Source organism: Chiloscyllium punctatum, chromosome 18 (genome assembly GCF_047496795.1).
Source record: "Chiloscyllium punctatum isolate Juve2018m chromosome 18, sChiPun1.3, whole genome shotgun sequence".
NCBI classification, from domain to species: Eukaryota; Metazoa; Chordata; class Chondrichthyes; order Orectolobiformes; family Hemiscylliidae; genus Chiloscyllium; species Chiloscyllium punctatum.
The window spans coordinates 101,261,449-101,280,305 of NC_092756.1; the positions used below are offsets into that span (position 1 = coordinate 101,261,449).

General features: G+C 43.4%; 1 protein-coding gene across 7 annotated transcripts in view; it reads right to left on the reverse strand.

Moving 5' to 3' along the window:
* Nucleotides 1-18,857, reverse strand: part of LOC140489438 (transcriptional enhancer factor TEF-1-like) — an 87,478-nt gene that overhangs the window by 11,883 nt on the left and 56,738 nt on the right. For 6 of the 7 annotated variants that reach the window (XM_072588997.1, XM_072588995.1, XM_072588994.1 and 3 more), the window contains one exon: nt 8,494-8,625. The exons of the other annotated variant lie outside the window; for it this stretch is intronic. In XM_072588997.1, the coding sequence (XP_072445098.1) occupies nt 8,494-8,625 (132 nt within the window). The remainder of the gene's footprint in view (nt 1-8,493; nt 8,626-18,857) is intronic. 7 annotated transcript variants of the gene reach the window in all.

Genomic DNA, 18,857 nt, shown 5'->3' on the forward strand with positions numbered 1-18,857 from the left:
CTGGCGATGGAGGAGTCCAAGGACCTGCATGTCCTTGGGGGAGTGGGAGGGGGAGTTGAAGTGTTGAGCCACGGGGTGGTTGGGTTGGTTGGTGCTGGTGTCCCAGAGGTGTTCTCTGAAATGTTCCGCAAGTAGGCGGCCTGTCTCCCCAATATAGAGGAGGCCACATCGGGTGCAGCGGATGCAGTAAATCATGTGTGTGGAGGTGCAGGTGAATTTGTGGTGGATATGGAAGGATCCCTTGGGGCCTTGGAGGGAAGTAAGGGGGGGGCAAGGTGTGGGCACAAGTTTTGCATTTCTTGCGGTTGAGGGGGAAGGTGCCGGGAGTGGAGGTTGGGTTGGTGGGGGGGGGGGGGGGGGGCGGTGGGCGGAGGTGTGTGGACCTGACAAGGGAGTCATGGAGGGAGTGGTGTTTTTGGAATGCTGATAGGGTTGGGGAGAGAAATATATCCCTGGTGGTGGGATCCGTTTGGAGGTGGCAGAAATGACGATGGATGATACGATGTATATGGAGGTTGGTGGGGTGGAAGGTGAGGACCAGTGGGGTTCTGTCCTGGTGGCGATTGGAGGGGCGGGGCTCAAGGGGGGAGGAGCGGGAAGTGGAGGAGATACGGTGGAGGGCATCGTCGACCACGTCTGGGGGGAAACTGCGGTCTTTGAAGAAATAGAAGAAAATAAACAAATAGTCATTAAGCAACTAAAACAACATTGTAGATGATGGAAATCTAAAACAAACAGAAAATACTGGAGAAGCTCAGCAGGTCTGGCAGCATCTGTGGAGATAGAAACAGAGTTAACATTTTGAGTCTGGTATGATTTTTCTTCAGAACACTAAAAGAAAGTCAAAAGTTAATGTTGAATTACTAACTTTATTTCTCTCTTCACAGATGCTGTCAGACCTGTTGAGTTTCTCCAGCATTCTTGGACTTTGAGCCACTGAGTAAATGTTGATTTTCTCTCAATAGCAGCTCTACTTCATGACAGGATTCTTTCTAATTTGAAAGCAAAAAGAAACATGATGCTAACACTTATAGTACTTAGAACAATTATGGTCACTTTGGATGGATATCTGGCTGTTTCACCTGAATGAACCACAGTGAGGAACACCTACTGAGGACGTTAGACATCCTTTAGAATTTTCCCTTCCATTACTGCAGCACAGAACTTAGTCAGCTGTCCTGGTCTGTGTTCCTACAAGTTGTTGTTCAACAGCCAGGTAATGCAGATCTACCCAATTAATAAAGGGTCTAATAATGGACTTATTAAAGATTAAATTGTGATAAAGTTGTTTGACCAATGCAGGAAAAATAGAAAGACTGAACTCCCATAGAACTTGATTTACAAAAGAAATTGAAGTTAAATTATCACAACTATTGCAGAGAGTTAAAATAAATCAGATGTGAATTTAAGGAAATGTGTTAGCAGAAGGGGATTAATCTAATTTGCAGTAACATTTCAAATACTCAACTAAATGAAGCATTGCCAACAAATTAGCAAGGGACAGTGTTTGTCTTCATGTATGACAGTGGTAAGTCAGTAAGTCATCACTCCTAACAATGAGAAGCAGTAGTAGAGCTAAGAGCAATATGGAAGGGCTTTTGCCCGAAATGTCAATTTTACTGCTCCTTGGATGCTGCCTGAACTGCTGTGCTCTTCCAGCACCACTAATCCAGAATCTGGTTTCCAGCATCTGCAGTCATTGTTTTTACCTAAGAGCAATAATGTCAATCTTTGCCAATACAAATGAAATCACTTCCCTTGTATTTATATATATTTATTCACAGTGAACTAGTCAGCCAGAGCTTCACTCAGCATCTACCCACTGACCAAACAGTTGCAGTGTGACAGTCCGTAGTGAGCTGAACCAAGTTTTGAATACGTAGGATACCTGAAATAATAGAACTCAAGGTAAATAAGTTCCCAGCCTGATGGCTTGCATTGTAGGATGATTAAAAAAGGTAGCTACAGAGAATGTGGATGCAATTTTTCCAAAAGCTCTTGGATTCTGGAGAAGTACAGAGGATTAGAAAAGGAGAGGAAGGCAAAAATTGGGTAACTATAGGCAACAAGCCTAACATCTATTGTTAGAAAAGTATTAGAATCAATTATCAAGGAGGAAACAGCAGAACATTTGGAAAGTCATGATCTAATCAGAGTCAGCATGACTTCATGAAAGAAAAATCATGTCAGACTAATTTATTAGAGTTTTTGAGGAAGTCTCAACCAGAAAGGACAGAGGTGAACAAGGAGACGTGTTGTTTTTGGGACTTCTAGAAGGCCTTTGACAAGGTACCTCACAAAAAAGGTTACATCATAACATAGAGCCCCTGGTGTTGGAGATTGTATATTGACATGAATAGAGAATGGACTCATGGGCAGAATAAAGCGAGTGGATACAAGAGGTTCTGTTACCCTGTTGTCAACCTGTAGCCAGTGGGCTCCACAGGGATCAGTGCTGAAACCACAACTGTTTACAATATGTATTAATGACTTGGAAGGAGGAAGTGAACATACTGTAGCCAAATTTGCAGATGACAAAAATAGGTAGAGAGGCTAGTTGAGAGACAGAGAGAGAGAGAGAGAGAGAGAGAGAGAGAGAAACAAATAGTTGAGACAGACTGAAAGAACTACAGGTGCCGGAAATCAAAAAAACCCCAGAAATTTCTGGAAAAGCTCAGCAGGTCTGGTGGCATCTGTAGAAGAACTCAGTGTTAACATTTCGGGTCCAAAGCCCTTCCTTAGAATCCCATTCTGAGGAAGGGTCACAAGATGTGGGAAAATGTGAAGCTGTTCATTTTGGGAAGGGAGAACACAGAACAGACTATTATTTAGCAGACTAAGTGGAGAAAACCTGCAGAAAGCTGCAACACACCTGGACTTTGGGATATTTGTGCATGAAATATAAAGCTAGCACACGGGGGCAGCAGGTAATCAGGAAGGGCTCATGGAATGCTGGCCCTAATTTCAAGGGATTTGGAATACAAGAGTAGGGAAGGCTTACTGTAACTGTACCAGGGGCTGGCGAGACCACATCTGGAGTACTGAGAGCAGCTTTGGTTTCCTTATTTAAGGAAAGAGATCATTTAATTGGAGGTAGTTCAGCAAAGGCTCACTTGGGTGATCCTGGTCAGGAGGGATTGTCTTGTGAGAAAAGGTTAAGCAGGTTGGGAGTCGACTCATTGGAATTTAGAAGAAGGCGAATTAATCTCATTGAAACGTAGCGGATTTTTAAGGGGCTTGACAAGGTAATTGCTGAGACCACGTCTCCCCTCATGGGAGAGGCTAGGACCAGGGGGCATTGTCTCAGAATAAAGGGGCGCCAATCTAAGACTGAGATGAGCTGAAATTGCTTCTCTCAGAGGGTTGAGTATCTTGGAATTCCCTGCCACAGACAGCTGTTGGGGCAGAGTCCTTCTGTATATTAAAGGTTACGAGAGAGATTCTTGATCAGAGGAGTGTCAAGGGTTATGGGGAAAGGACAGGGAAGTGATGGAATGAGTGTCAGACCAGCAACAATGCTATTGAATAGCAGAGCAGGTTGAAGGGGCTAACTGGCCTACTCCTGTTCCTATTACTTATTGTCTTATGGTCTCATATATGCAAGTTTTTTTAAAAAAAGAGTAAGATCTGATAAAAGTAATCTCAGTGTATTCAGGTTTAATAACACAGTGTCATAGTCAGCCTAATCACAGCAGCACTAATGTATACTTTTTTGGTGAGGCAATGGTCTAGTGGTATTATCGCTGTACTGTTAATCCAGAGACCCAGGTAATCCTTGCAAGGAATCTCACCATGACGGTGGAATTTGAATTCAATAAATATTTGATTGTCAGGCAAACTCCATCTGGTTCACTAATGTGCTTTAGGGAAGGAAACTGCCATCCTTACCTGGTCTGCCCTATATGTGACTCCACACCCACAGCAATGTGATTGACTCTTAACTACCCTCTGGGCAATAATTGCTGGCCTAGCCAGCAACATCCTCATCCCATGAGTGAATTTTAAAAAAAATAAAGCATCAAAGCCTCCAGCATCATAGTATTAGCTGTTTTGTTTTTTTTTAAAAATCCTATAGCAGAGGGGACACTGGAGTTAAACATGACCCAAGGCTGATGCAGCTAACAACTTCCATGTCCCTGTCTGGGACATTGGGTGTGAAGGGGGTGAGTGGTGAGAAGCTGGAGAAGCAAGGGATAGACTGGAGAGGATTAGTTCCAAAAACACTCCAAGTTAAATCTTCCCAAAACTTATCAGCAATACCAAAAGCATTTGAAGCACTAAACACTTCATTGGGATATTTCTCAGGGGCTGAAACTTGCTGTAATTAGTGCAATCTTTTACTCATCTTCATTCGGAGATGCAAGAAGGCAGATTGTGAAAGGAAACATTCTTCATTTAGCTGGTGCCAGAAAGACTGGGGACACCAAGATCCAAAGCAGACCATTCCATGATGGAACAGGCTAATCGAGGACTTTGAAGCTTGAAGAACAGCATCTCATTTTCCATTTGGGCACCTGCAGCCTCTAGGACTCAACATAGAGTTCAACAAATGTTAGAGAGTCTGATTCCGTCCTTCCATGGTTCTGTATGACACAGACGACCTTCAGCATAGCCATCCCCATTCTCACCCACACTCAACTCATTATCACTTATTCAGCTTCTCTTCATTTGCCTGCCCTTTTCATGTCTCTCTCTGGGTTTTGTCTCCACATATCTGCTCACCTCTGCACTCCCCTACACCCACCCCCTCACCTCCCCAAATCTCATCTTCAGCATAAACACCACTCCTTCCCAGCTAGCATCAGCTCTGTAGAAGAAGCACTAAACTCAAAACATTAACTTTGCTTTCTTCCCAGAGATGCTGCCAGACCTGCCGAGCTTCTCCAGCAATTTGTTTTTGTTTAGATCTCTTGCATCTGCATTTTTATAATACAGAGGAACCACGATTATCCGACCAACACAGGCGGGAATATTTTGTTCTGATAATCAAATGCTGGATAACGCAGTTTAGCCAAGCATCAGGGCCTCGCAATCTTGTTTGGATAATCGAATGCTGGATATTAGAAGTTCCTCTGTTGAGGACCTTTATCTTCCAGATACTTGCCCAAGGCCTATGTTCACATCTGCCTCTGTAAGTGCACTAAGGATCATTTGGAGCTTTACCTTAGTCTGCACACCTATTAGTGTCATCTGCATTCTGCAGCTTGGTGACAGAGGCTGAGGTGCTATTGACTCTAGACTGAAGGCAAAACAGGTTCAATAGTTTCCATCTGGTCTTGTAGATGAGCTGGGGCGGCACGGCGGCACGGTGGCACAGTGGTTAGCACTGCTGCCTCACAGCGCCAGAGACCCGGGTTCAATTCCCACCTCAGGCAACTGACTGTGTGGAGTTTGCACATTCTCCCCGTGTCTGTGTGGGTTTCCTCTGGGTGTTCCGGTTTCCTCCCACAATCCAAAAAATGTGCAGGTCAGGTGAATTGGCCTGGCTGAAAATTGCCTATAGTGTTAGGTGAAGGGGTAAATGTAGCGGAAATGTGGGTCTGAGTGGGTTGCACTTCAGCAGGTCAATGTGGACTTGTTGGGCCGAAGGGCCTGTTTCCACACTAAGTAATCTAATCTAATGAGCTCTACCATAGCTTGACGGATAAGGGGTGGAGTATTGTTATACGACACATAGACCCCACATGACACTGAGGCAGACGTAGGCCATTCAGGTCATCGGTTGCACTGCAGTGTTTAATGAGATCATGGCCAATCTGATAATCATCAGCCCAACTTCCCACCTTAACCCTATAACCTTCGATTCCCCTACTGGTTAAAACATCTCTCAGCTTTAACATACATAAATGACCCAGCCTCGACTGGTAAACATTCCACAGATAGACAACCTTTAAATGAAGAGATTCCTTCTCATCTCCCATTCTTAAATGGGTGACCCCTTTCTTTGAGATTATACTTTATGGTCCTTGATTGTTCCACAGGAACAATCAATCTTTATGCATCTAACTGTCAAACTCTTATGAATTTGTATGTTTCAGTAAGATTGTCTCCCACTCTAAATGCCAATGAGTTATAATCCTATATACTCAACTTCTCTTCATAAGAAAATCCCTTCAAACCAGAATCAACTTAAAATGAACCTTCTGTGGACCACTTCCAATGTCAGTATGTCTTTCAATAGACAATAGACAATAGACAATAGACAATAGATGCAGGAGTAGGCCATTCTGCCCTTCGAGCCTGCACCGCCATTCAATATGATCATGGCTGATCATTCCTAATTAGTATCCTGTTCCAGCCTTATCTCCATACCCCTTGACTCCACTATCTTTAAGAGCTCTATCCAATTCTTTCTTAAAAGAATCCAGAGACTGGGCCTCCACTGCCCTCTGGGGCAGAGCATTCCACACAGCCACCACTCTCTGTGTGAAGTAGTTTCTCCTCATCTCTGTCCTAAATGGTCTACCCCGTATTTTTAAGTTGTGTCCTCTGGTTCGGCACTCCCCCATCAACGGAAATATGTTCCCTCCTGCCAGAGTGTCCAATCCTTTCATAAGCCTATACGTTTCAATCAGATCCCCTCTCAGTCTTCTAAACTCAAGGGTATACAAGCCCAGTCGCTTCAGTCTTTCCGTGTAAGGCAATCCTGCCATTCCAGGAATTGACCTCGTGAACCTACGCTGCACTCCCTCAATAGCCAGAATGTCTTTCCTCAAATTTGGAGACCAGAACTGTACACAGTACTCCAGGTGTGGTCTCACCAGGGCCCTGTACAGCTGCAGAAGCACCTCTTTGCTTCTATACTCAATCCCTCTTGTTACGAAGGCCAGCATGCTATTAGCCTTCTTCACGACCTGCTGTACGACCCCTTCACGACCCCTTTTCCTTAGAAAAGGGGACCAAAATTATTCAGTATTCTAGGTTTGATCAAATTAACATGGTCTAAAATGGGGATGAGCTTTCATGCAATAACAGTCCTGCTAGATTGCAGTTGATGCATGAATGATAAGCACCACTCTGTTCATAGCTCTCAGTAGACTACATTACTGGGTGTTTAGGCCATATATTATCTTGACTACACTGAAGAACCCATACACATCATGGCTGTCAGCAAGTTCCTGGATTTTCTGCACCCACCATCCATTCTTAAGGTCATAAAAGATGCAAATGCTCTTGCAGCCCCTTGTTCCAGACAATGACATGATTAAATAACTGTCAATGTCTAGACCAAACATGTTGCCATGAGGTCTTGGAATTATCTTTTACAAAACAGTGTGCCCATTATGACCAGGCCATGCTCGAGGAATTTCACCAGCAGGACATTCCCTACACATTCCTTACCAATCAAGGAGGGGAAGGGGATGGCTCCATGTTCTGGTGACTGTGTTTGCTTTTAATGGAGAAATCCCCGGAGGAATTCAGCATCCTTTATCAGTTTTACCCTCTCAGAAGGGGGTGTAACTGCCAGCTTACCCTCTCCTGCCATTGACATCACTGCCCTGAGTGAGATACAATATCGCTGTGGTCAAGTTTCCGGGACATGTTCATGGAGCCATGTTCAGGCCTGTTGCAGCTCGGGTTATCCAGGAGGGTCCTGATATTCCAGACCTAATCTTCATCAAGGCTGGAAGACACCTGTGTATGGGGTCTTTTAACATGGTGTGGCTGTTGGTCACTGACTACGAGCTGGTCCTGGTCTTTGTCTACCAGAAACTGAACTGGACTTGCCACATTAAATAGTAGCCACAAGAGCAAGTCAAAAAGCTAGGAATCCTGCAGCAAGTAACTCACCTCTTGATTCCACAAAGCCTGTCCCCCATCTACAAGGCACAAGTCAGGAGCGTGATGGAATACTCCCTACTTGTCTGGATAAGAGCAGATCAAAAGAATATTCAAGTAGTTTTATATTGTCCAGGACAGAGCAGGCCACTTGATTGGCACCTCATTCACAAACTCTCTCCACAATCAGTGCCCGGTAGCAGCAATGGTACTATCTACAAGATGCACTGCATAAATTCACCAAGGCAACATCTACTAAACCCACAACCACTTCTACCCTGAAGGACAAGGGGACCAGATACATGGGAACATCACCACTACATGAAATTTCCCACTAACCCACTCACCATTCTGACTTGGAAATATGTTGCCGTTCCTTCGTTGTTACTGGGTCAAAATCCTGGAATTCCCTCCCTAACATTATTTGTCTGCATACAGTAGATGGACTGCAGCTGTTCAAGGTGACAATCACTACCACCTTCTCAAGGGGACTGCCCTGACCGGATATATTTTGTTTCCACTAATAAAGTGAAATACTCCCATTACCTTAACTACCTTATCCACATAACCAGACAACTGCTGAAATTAAACTGAACTAAATATAAAATACAGCAGCTCCTTCATAGGAGCATCTCAGTGACAGTGCCAATGGCTTCAACAGTGTCCTCACTTTCTCTCACATTGAGCACGGCAATAAAATAAATCATTACCTACCACAGATGTGATGGGAAAAGGACGAGACATATTTGACATGCCTAGTTTGTTTTGAATAGCAGTCGCTGATACGATCTGTGCTGATGACATGGCTGCCATACTGGCAAGGGCTTTTTCCTTTGCTGACTGATCCTAGCAGACAAGAGAAATAGGTGTAAGACAGAACAACAAATTATAAGGGACCTTGTCATTGCTAACAGCCCATTAAACCCTCTAAGAGTTGTATACACCGTAGAGACAAGATGCTTTGTGATATGGAGTTTTTAGGAAAACTACTTGAATTAGGAGGTAAAATAGTGGACTTAATTTCAGCTTCACAGTGATGATTGGGTGGGAGCAGGGGGGCAAAGTTGATAGTGTGGAGCATTTGGAGTTTGGCAGCAAAGTTCAGAGTAGCCCAGACCATAAAATATTTGCCGAAGAAAGTAAAGCAGTAAAAATAAGAGCAAACACAAGAGAGCGTTAACCCAAGAGTGAAAGTGTACTGTAGGGAAAGTGAGAGATCACACAAGTCAGGGAGAGCGAGAGCGCACAAAATGAGATAGTATGCAAGTGAGAGAGAATGCAAATGCACAAGAGTGAGTAAGACAGAGAGATGCAGTCAATATATTTCCATTTTCAGAAATCATTTTACAAGGTACCATGCATTAAGCTACTGAAGATAAGATCCCATGATGTTGGGAGTATGGTCAGAATATTGGCTAACTAATAGAAGACAGTTGAGATAAAGAGTGCACTTTAAGGATAGCAACCTGTAACTGGTAAAGTGCCACAGGGATCAGTGCTGGGACATAATTCTTTTCCCCTCATGGGATCTGGCATCACTGGTTGACTAGTATTTCTTGTCTGTCTCCAGTTGCCCTTGAGAAGGTGGCGTGACCTGCCTTCTTACACTGTTAATCAACAATGCCACTAGAGAGGGAATTCCAGGACTTTGAACCAGCAACAGCAAAGGAACTTTATATCTCCAAGTCAGGATGGTGAGTGGCTTGAGGGGAACTTGAGATGGTGGCATTCCCTTGTATCTGCTGCCCTTGTCCTTCTGGATGGAAGGGGCAGGGAGTTTGTAAGGAGTTGCCCAAGAATCTTTGAATTTCTTCAGTGCATCGTATAAATAGTACACACTGCATTTAATTGCTGCAGTATTCCTAGCCTCTGACTGCTCTTATAGTCACTGTATTTATGTGGCAAGTCCACTTGAGTTTATGGTCAATGATAACCCCAAGGATGGTGACAGTGGGGAATTCAGCGATGGTAACACTATTGAATGCCTGGTGATTGAATGGAGATGGTAAATGCCTGGCATTTGTATGGTAGGAATGTTTATTGCCACTTGTCAGCCCAGTGGATATTGTCCAGCGCTTGCTGCATTGGAACGTGGACTGCTTCAGTATCTAGGAGTCCTGATAATGCTGAACATTGTACAGTCAGTGATCATCTGATGAGTGACTTTATGATGAAGGGAGATCATTGAAGAAACAACTAAAGATGGTTGGGTATAAATCACTCCTCCGAGGAGCTGGAGCGGAAATAACTCACCCCACACTAATCGCAACCATCTTCCTTTGTGCCAGGTATGACTCCAACCAGCAGAAAGTTTGTCCTCTGATTCCAGTTTTGCTAGGAATCCTTGATGTCACACTCTTAAATGCAGCCTTGATGTAAAGGCGGTCACTCTCACTTATCTCAATACAATATATATTAATGTATTGGATAAGAAAATTGAATGTACAGTTTGAATGTACACATTGTGGCCTATGCAAAATTAGGTTGGAAGGCAAGTGGTGAGGATGACAGAGTCTGCAAAAGGATATAGACAAGTTAAGCAAGTAGGGCAAAAATTTGGAAGATGGAACATAATTTGGGAAAATGTAAGGTTATGCAATTTGGCAGGAAGGTTAGAGGAGTTGAATATTACTTAAATTACTTAAGGAAAAGGAGAATATTGTAGGAGAAGAATGAGGTACGAGATATTAGACTAGAAAGGATCGAGGTTAGTTACGAACAGGTGTTATCAATTCTAGAAGGAGTGAAAATAGGAAATCCCCTGGGCCGGATGGGATTTATCAGAGGATTCTCTGGGAAGCTAGGGAGGAGATAGCAGAGCCTTTGGCTTCGATATCTGAGCCGTCATTGTCTCCAGGTTTAGTACCTGAGGACTGGAGGATTGCAAATGTTGTGCTCTTGTTAAAGAAGGGCAGCAGAGATGACCCAGGTAATTATAGACCAGTGAGCCTTACTTCTGTTGTAGGTAAGGTTGTGGAAAGGATTATAAGAGATAAGATTTATAATCATCTAGCAAGCAACAATTTGATTTCAGATAGTCAACATGGTTTTATCAATGGGCAGGTAGTGTCTCACAAACCTCATTGAGTTTTTTGAGAAGGTGACCAAGCATGTAGATGAGGGTAGGGCAGTTGACGTGGTATACATGGACTTCAGTAGAGCCTTTGATAATGTTCCACATTGTAGGCTGTTGGAGAAAATGCAGAGGCATGGAATTGAGGGTGATTTAGCAGTTTGGAATAGAAACTGGCTTTCTGCAAGAAGGCAGAGAGTGGTGGTTGATGGAAAATATTCAGCCTGGAGTCCGGTTACTAGTGGTGTGCCACAAGGATCTGTTTTGGGACCACAGCGGTTTGTCATTTTTATAAATGACTTAGATGCAGGCAAAGGTGGAGGGATTAGTAAATTTGCAGACGACACTAAAGTCGGTGGAGTAGTGGACAGTGTGGAAGAATGTTACAGGTTGCAGGGGGACTTGGATAAACTGCAGAATTGGGTTGAGAGGTGGCAAATGGAGTTCAATGCAGCTAAATGTGAGGTGATGCACTTTGGGAAGAATAACAGGAAGGCAGAGTACTGGGTCAATGGAAAGATTCTTGGTAGTGTAGATGTGCAGAGGGATCTTGGAGTCCATGTACATAGATCCCTGAAAGTTGCCACCCAGGTGGCTAGTGCTGTTAAGGCAGCATACGGTGTGTTAGGTTTCATTGGTAGAGGGATTGAGTTACGGAGCCGCAATATCCTGCTGCAACTATACAAAACGCTGATGCAGCCACACTTGCAATATTGTGTACAGTTTTGGTCGCCATATTTCGGGAAGGATGTGGAAGCATTGGAAAAGGTGCGGAGGAGATTTACCGGGATGTTGCCTGGTCTGGAGGGAAGATCTTATGAGAAAAGGCTGAGAGACTTAACCTTCTTCTTTCCAATGAGAACAGGTTTAAGAGGGGATTTGATAGAAACACACAAGATGATCAGAGGATTAGATAGGGTAGACAGTGAAAGTCTGTCCAAGGATGATGACATCAGCTTGCACGAGGGGGCATAACTACAAATTGAGGGGTGATTGATTTAAGACAGATGTCAGAGGCAGGTTCTTTATGCAGAGTATGGTAAGGGCGTGGAATGCCCTACCTGCTAATGTAGTCAGCCACTTTAGGGAGATTTAAACAATCCTTAAATAAACACATGGATAATTTTGGGATAGTGTAACGGGACGAGCTGAGAATAGTTCACAGATCGACGCAACCTTGAGGGTTGAAGGGCCTGTTCTGCACTGTATTGTTCTATGTTCTAGATGGAGAAAGACTGCAGAAAGCTACAGAACTGAAGGGTTTGGAGGCCCTCATCCATATATCATACAAAGTTAACTTCCAAGTTCAGTGGGTAATATGGAAAGCAAATGGAATGTTGATCTTTATTTCAAAAGGGAACAGAGTATAAAAGTAGGGAGGTCTTGCTAAAACTGTACAAGGCAGCTATTAGACCAGAGGGAAAACAGTAAATAGTTTTGGGTCCCTTTGGAAAGGTGCATTAGGACTGGAGGCAGCCCACAGAAGCTTCACTTAGCGGATACCATGAAGGAATTATCTTATGAGACATTGAGTGGGTTGGGTCTGTACTCATTAGAATCTAGAAGAATGAGATGGCACGGTGGTTCAGTGGTTAGCACTGCTGCCTCACAGTGCCAGGGACCCAAGTTCCATTCTAGCCTCAGGCAACTGTGTGGAGTTTATACATTCTCCCCAAGTCTGTATGGGTTTCCTCCGGGTGCTCTGGTTTCCTCCCACAGTCCAAAGGTGTGCAGGTCAGGTGAATTGGCCATGCTAAATTGCCCATAGTGTTCAGGGATGTGTATTTTGGTGCATTAGTCAGGGGGGAATGCAGGGTAAGAGAATGGGTCTGAGTGGGTTACTCTTTGGAGGGTCGGTATGGACTTGTTGGGCCGAAGGTCCTGTTTCCACAATGTAGGGATTCTATGATCTATGAGGGGCATCCTTAATGAAACATACAAGATTTTCAGGGGATTTTACAGGGTGGAAAATTATTGTTGTTGGGGATGTTGTTCCCCTTTGTGTGAAAGTTTCAGATATAAGGGCATAATCTCAGAAAAAGAGCTTGCATGTTTAAGACAGAGATGAGGTGCAATTCCTTTGTTCAGAGGGTAGTATATCTGTGGAGTCTTGGGAGGCTAGGTCATAAAGTCTGAGATAGACAGATGTTTAATCCGTAAGGAATCAAATGTTATGGAGGAATGGCAAGAAAGTGATTTAACTGAATGGCAGAGTTGACTTGATGGGCTGAATGGCCTATTTCTGTTACAATGTCATGTGACCTTGAGACCAACAAAAAGCAAAGAAAAACAGAGAGAACGAATAGAAAAAAAAAGAGAAAAAGAATTAGCATTTGCAACAGAGCACCCAAAAAAAAAAGGGGTATTGAGAGTAGGAGTGGATGAGACTTTGACATAGAGATAGAGTTGAGTCATTGTTAAACAAACTTTTGTGGTACTCTGTCTAGGAGTAGTGGAGCTTTCAACTCCAACAATAATCAATTTTAAAAAAAAAAAATCAATATCTTCAGGAGTTATTATACACCTGGGGCCACTGGCTCAGAGGCAAGGTCAGTACCACTGCACAACAAACAGCCCTTAAATCAATTATATTCTACACTGAAATGTGTAGAGTTTCCTCATTATATTAACAGTCACGCAGTGCGGTGAGAATTCTCTATTGATGTACTGTGATTATTAAATGTGTCGCTCATTCATAACATAGCTCTATTCTAAAGGATTTACAATTCCACTGAATGTATTAAGACATAAATGATGCTCGTACTCGAGGAAGCAGGGGTTTGTGTTTTTGTTTCCACAACATCCTCCTCAGGAGCAGCAACAGAAGCTTGTAGGTGCTGCCCTGACACACAAACTGCAAGAGTGCAACTCTCCTGCTTTAACCAGGGATTCTAGCAGGGGTAGAAAACATTCTGGGGATGTATGGCATCTTTTCAAAACAGAGTAAATTAATTAGGAACAGCCATTAGCATTGATGGGAATTGAAGTATAAAGTAAACCAGGTAGCAAAGTACTCAGCCACTAGTTAACTCAATGCCCAGATGTCTGACACTCCATTTAAACATTATGGTCAGTGGGCATAGCAGCACATAATCACTCTTGACTATCAAATGGAATACTATTGCAAAATATGCACTTTTCAGTTTGAAGGCTAGGTGGTACGTGTGGTAATGTCACTGGACTGGCAATCAAGAGCCCAGGCAAGTGTTCTGGAACATGGATTCAAATCTCACCATGGGAGTTGGAAGTTTGAATTTAATAAAATCTGGTATTAAAAGACACTCTATAGGTGACCATGTAATCATTATCCATTGTTGGAAAACCCATCTGGTTCACTAATGCCCTTTAGGAAAGAAAATCTGCCATCCTTAGTTGGTATAGCCTACATATGACTCAAGACCCAGAAAAATTTAGTTGATTCTAACTGCTGTCTGAAAAGACCTGAACAACCAAATCAATTCAAGGGCAACTAGTGAAGGGCAATGAATAGGAGGCCAATATTCCATTCAAAAATGGAAAACATAGTTAAGAAAGGAGTTTTATTAAGTGAATAGTCTCCTGGCAACATGAATCCTTGTCAGAGAGTGAATATTGTTTACTATTTTGCATAGCTGCCCTTCAGAATAATGAGTTTTCTAACAAAATAAAACATGGGCAGTAGAATAACTACAAATGCTGATAGTACAATGAAAGGAATGAAGCGACCTGTGGATTTTGGTTTCTTGGTGAACATTGACAGTCATCATCAGAATCACTCTTAAACAGTTCATATGGAATCACCCAAATATCTTCCCATAGATATTACAATCCTGTTTTTTTTTAAAACTTAAATAGAAAAAGGACCAATTGCATAATGAGGCCAACAGCAACCATGATTCCTCAAGACCCTTACCTTTCTTTGTAATCTGAAATAATTCTCATTATGCTTTGATAGTGCAAAGCACTCAAAACAATTCTCTGATGGCTTGAAGAGTTCCTAATGGTGACCATCTCAGTTTCCAAAGTTAATGAGTGCATCCAACTCACAATTAAAGCCAACATCATGACCAACAAAATGAAGATGGGTTAGACCAGTCACACAACAGACAATGCTGCTTGAAACACTGTTGGAGACAGCCTTTATCGGGCAGGCGTGGCATGATGAAGAGTGATCTATAATTAGGATGACATTACAAATTTTGATATATTCCTCAGTTCTCTCCTGAAGTCATTGTCTCTTCTTTATGGCTTTAAAAATGGTACTCACCGTCCAGCACCTGAACCCATTCTCCATCAATCAACCTGTGCAAGTGAGTTTCAAAACAAATGCCCACCATTACCAAGTTTTATCTCGTCCGCTTTCCTCAGAGTGGGGGGGGGGGGGGGGGGGCGGTGACTGAATGGGGATGTGATCTAAAATACCCAGAACACTAAAGTTCCATTGCATATACAAGAAATTGACAATTAGTTGATTGCAATGATCCAAAGTTTAGGTGATATTTGAGCTTATTACAGCTCAGAAATATCATGGTGTTTTTTAAAGATTCTACAAGAGATCCAAAAGGAGGCTGTGGAGAAGGTAGCACTGACAGAGAATACTTGCGGACACAGAGATGGGCTCAAGTGCGTATACTTCAATGCAAGGAGTATCAGAAATAAGGTGGGTGAACTTAAGGCGTGGATCGGTACCTGGGACTACGATGTTGTGGCCATCACGGAAACATGGATAGATGAGGGACAGGAATGGTTGTTGGAGGTTCCTGGTTACAGATGTTTCAGTAAGATTAGGGAGGGTGGTAAAAAAGGAGGGGGGGGGGGGTGGCATTGCTAATTAGAAATGGTATAACGGCTGCAGAAAGGAAGTTTGACGGGGATCTGCCTTTGGAGGTAGTATGGGCTGAAGTCAGAAATAGGAAAGGTGCAGTCACCTTGTTGGGTGTTTACTATAGGCCCCCCAATAGCAGCAGAGATGTGGAGAAACAGATTGGGAAACAGATTTTGGAAAGGTGCAGAAGCCACAGGGTCATAGTCATGGGCGACTTCAACTTCCCAAATATTGATTGGAAGCTCTTTAGATCAAGTAGATTGGATGGAGCAGTGTTTGTGCAGAGTGTCCAGGAAGCTTTTCTAACTCAGTATGTAGATTGTCTGACCAGAGGGGAGGCCATATTGGATTTGGTACTCGATAATGAACCAGGACAAGTGATGGGCTTGTTAGTGGGTGAACATTTTGGTGATGGTGACCACAATTCTGTGACTTTCACCTTGGTTATGGAGAGAGATAGGTGCGCACAACAAGGTAGATTTTACAACTGGGGGAAGGGAAATTACGATGCTGTAAGACAGGATTTGAGGAGCATACGTTGGGAGCATAGGCTGTCAGGGAAGGATGTGGTGGAAATGTGGAACTTTATCAAGGAGCAGATACGACGTGTCCTTGATATGTATGTACCTATCAGGCAGGAAAGAGATGGTCGTGTGAGGGAGCCTTGGTTGACGAGGGAGGTTGAATGTCTAGTAAAGAGGAAGAAGGAGGCTTACATAAGGTTGAGGAAACAGGGTTCAGACAGAGCAGTGGAGGGATACAGGATAGCCAGAAGGGACCTGAAGAAAGGGATTAGGAGAGCTAAGAGAGGGCATGAAAAATCCTTGGCGGATAGGATCAAGGATAACCCCAAGGCATTTTATGCGTATGTGAGAAACCTGAGAATGACAAGAACAAGGGTAGGTCCGATCAAGTACAGTAGAGGGAGATTGTGTATTGAGTCGGAAGAGATAGGAGAGGTCTTGAACAAGTACTTCTCTTCAGTATTTACGAATGAGAGGAACCGTATTGTTGAAGAGGAGTGTGTGAAATGGACTGGTAAGCTAGAAGAGATACTTGTAAGGAAGGAAGATGTGTTGGACATTTTGAACAACTTGAGGATAGACAAGTCCCCCGGGCCTGACGGGATATATCCTAGGATTATGTGGGAAGCAAGAGAGGAAATTGCAGTACCGTTGGCAATGATCTTCTCGTCTTCACTGTCAACGGGGGTGGTACCAGGGGACTGGAGAGTAGCGAATGTTGTGCCCCTGTTCAAAAAAGGGAATAGGGATAACCCCGGGAATTACAGGCCAGTTAGTCTTACTTCGGTGGTAGGCAAAGTAATGGAAAGGGTACTGAGGGATAGGATTTATGAGTATCTGGAAAGACACTGCTTGATTAGGGACAGCCAGCATGGATTTGTGAAGGGTAGGTCTTGCCTTACAAGTCTTATTGAATTCTTCGAGGAGGTGACCAAGCATGTGGATGAGGGTAGAGCAGTGGATGTAGTGTACATGGATTTTAGTAAGGCATTTGATAAGGTTCCCCATGGTAGGCTCATGCGGAAAGTCAGGAGGCATGGGATAGAGGGAAATTTGGCCAATCGGTCGAAGTCAGAGAGTGGTGGTAGACGGTAAATATTTAGCCTGGAGCCCAGTTACAAGTGGAGTTCCGCAGGGATCAGTTCTGGGTCCTCTGCTGTTTGTAATTTTTATTAATGACTTGGATGAGGTAGTCGAAGGGTGGGTCAGTAAATTTGCAGATGATACGAAGATAGGTGGAGTTGTGGACAGTGAGGAGGGCATTTGTCATTTGCAAAGGGACTTAGATATGATGCAGAGCTGGGCTGAGGAGTGGCAGATGGAGTTCAACCCTGCCAAGTGTGAGGTTGTCCATTTTGGAAGAGCAAATAAGAATGCGGAATACAGGGTTAATGGTAGGGTTCTTAGTCAGGTGGAGGAACAGAGGGATCTTGGGGTCTATGTACATAGATCTTTGAAGGTTGCCACTCAGGTGGATAGAGTTTGTAAGAAGGCCTATGGAGTATTATCGTTCATTAGCAGAGGGATTGAATTCAAGAGTCGTGAAGTGATGTTGCAGCTGTACAGGACTTTGGTTAGGCCACAGTTGGAGTACTGTGTGCAGTTCTGGTCGCCTCACTTTAGGAAAGATGTGGAAGCTTTGGAGAGGGTGCAGAGAAGATTTACCAGGATGTTGCCTGGAATGGAGAGTAGGTCGTACGAGGATAGGTTGAGAGTTCTCGGCCTTTTCTCGTTGGAACGGCGAAGGATGAGGGGTCACTTGATAGAGGTTTATAAGATGATCAGAGGAATAGATAGAGTAGACAGTCAGGAACTTTTCCCCCGGGTACAACAGAGTGTTACAAGGGGACATAAATTTAAGGTGAAGGGTGGAAGGTATAGGGGAGATGTCAGGGGTGGGTTCTTTACCCAGAGAGTGGTGGGGGCATGGAATGCCCTACCCGTGGGAGTGGTAGAGTCCGAATCATTGGCGACCTTGCCTGTTCTGTGCTGTATTGTTCTATGTTCTATGAAAGTGGTTTCATGGTTGGCATTGAATTTGGACGGGGTCTGATGCACCAATATTCAGGAAGATTCAATATTCCATAGGTAGTTTTATTTTTCCTGATACTAAACATGGAAACAACTGTAGGGGACAGAATCAGAAATCAGGAACATGGCTTTCAGCTTCAATCCATGCAATAGGGGTCGTTCACCAAATCCAAAACTGGATAGAAGGGAGCTTGTCTTCCTAATAGAAACTCAACGAGAACTAAATGTATCCCAACACTAAATTAAACTGTAAAAGTGATTTTAAAACAGAGTTGGTATCCAATTAACGTCTGAGTAATTTTCAAAAAGAAATTGTCGAGAAACAAGATGGCTGATGGCATAGATTGGGGAAACTTCAGTAGTGTGCTAGGAGGAAACACAAGGTGTTACAGCAGTGTACATTCAATATAAAGCAAGAGAATGTTCTTTCAGAAAACTAGCACTTTTGCCAGGAGCTCACCATATTGATTGTCTGGAGACAACGAGAGATTGTCATCCATTCCAGTCACCAAATGGACAGTCCATTCAAAACAAGAGTAAATAGAAAGATTAATCACTTTTTAGAAACACTAACAGGAGATATTTTCACACATTTCCATATTTTCATTTCTCCACACCATCCATTTTTAAAATGAATTAAATTTGC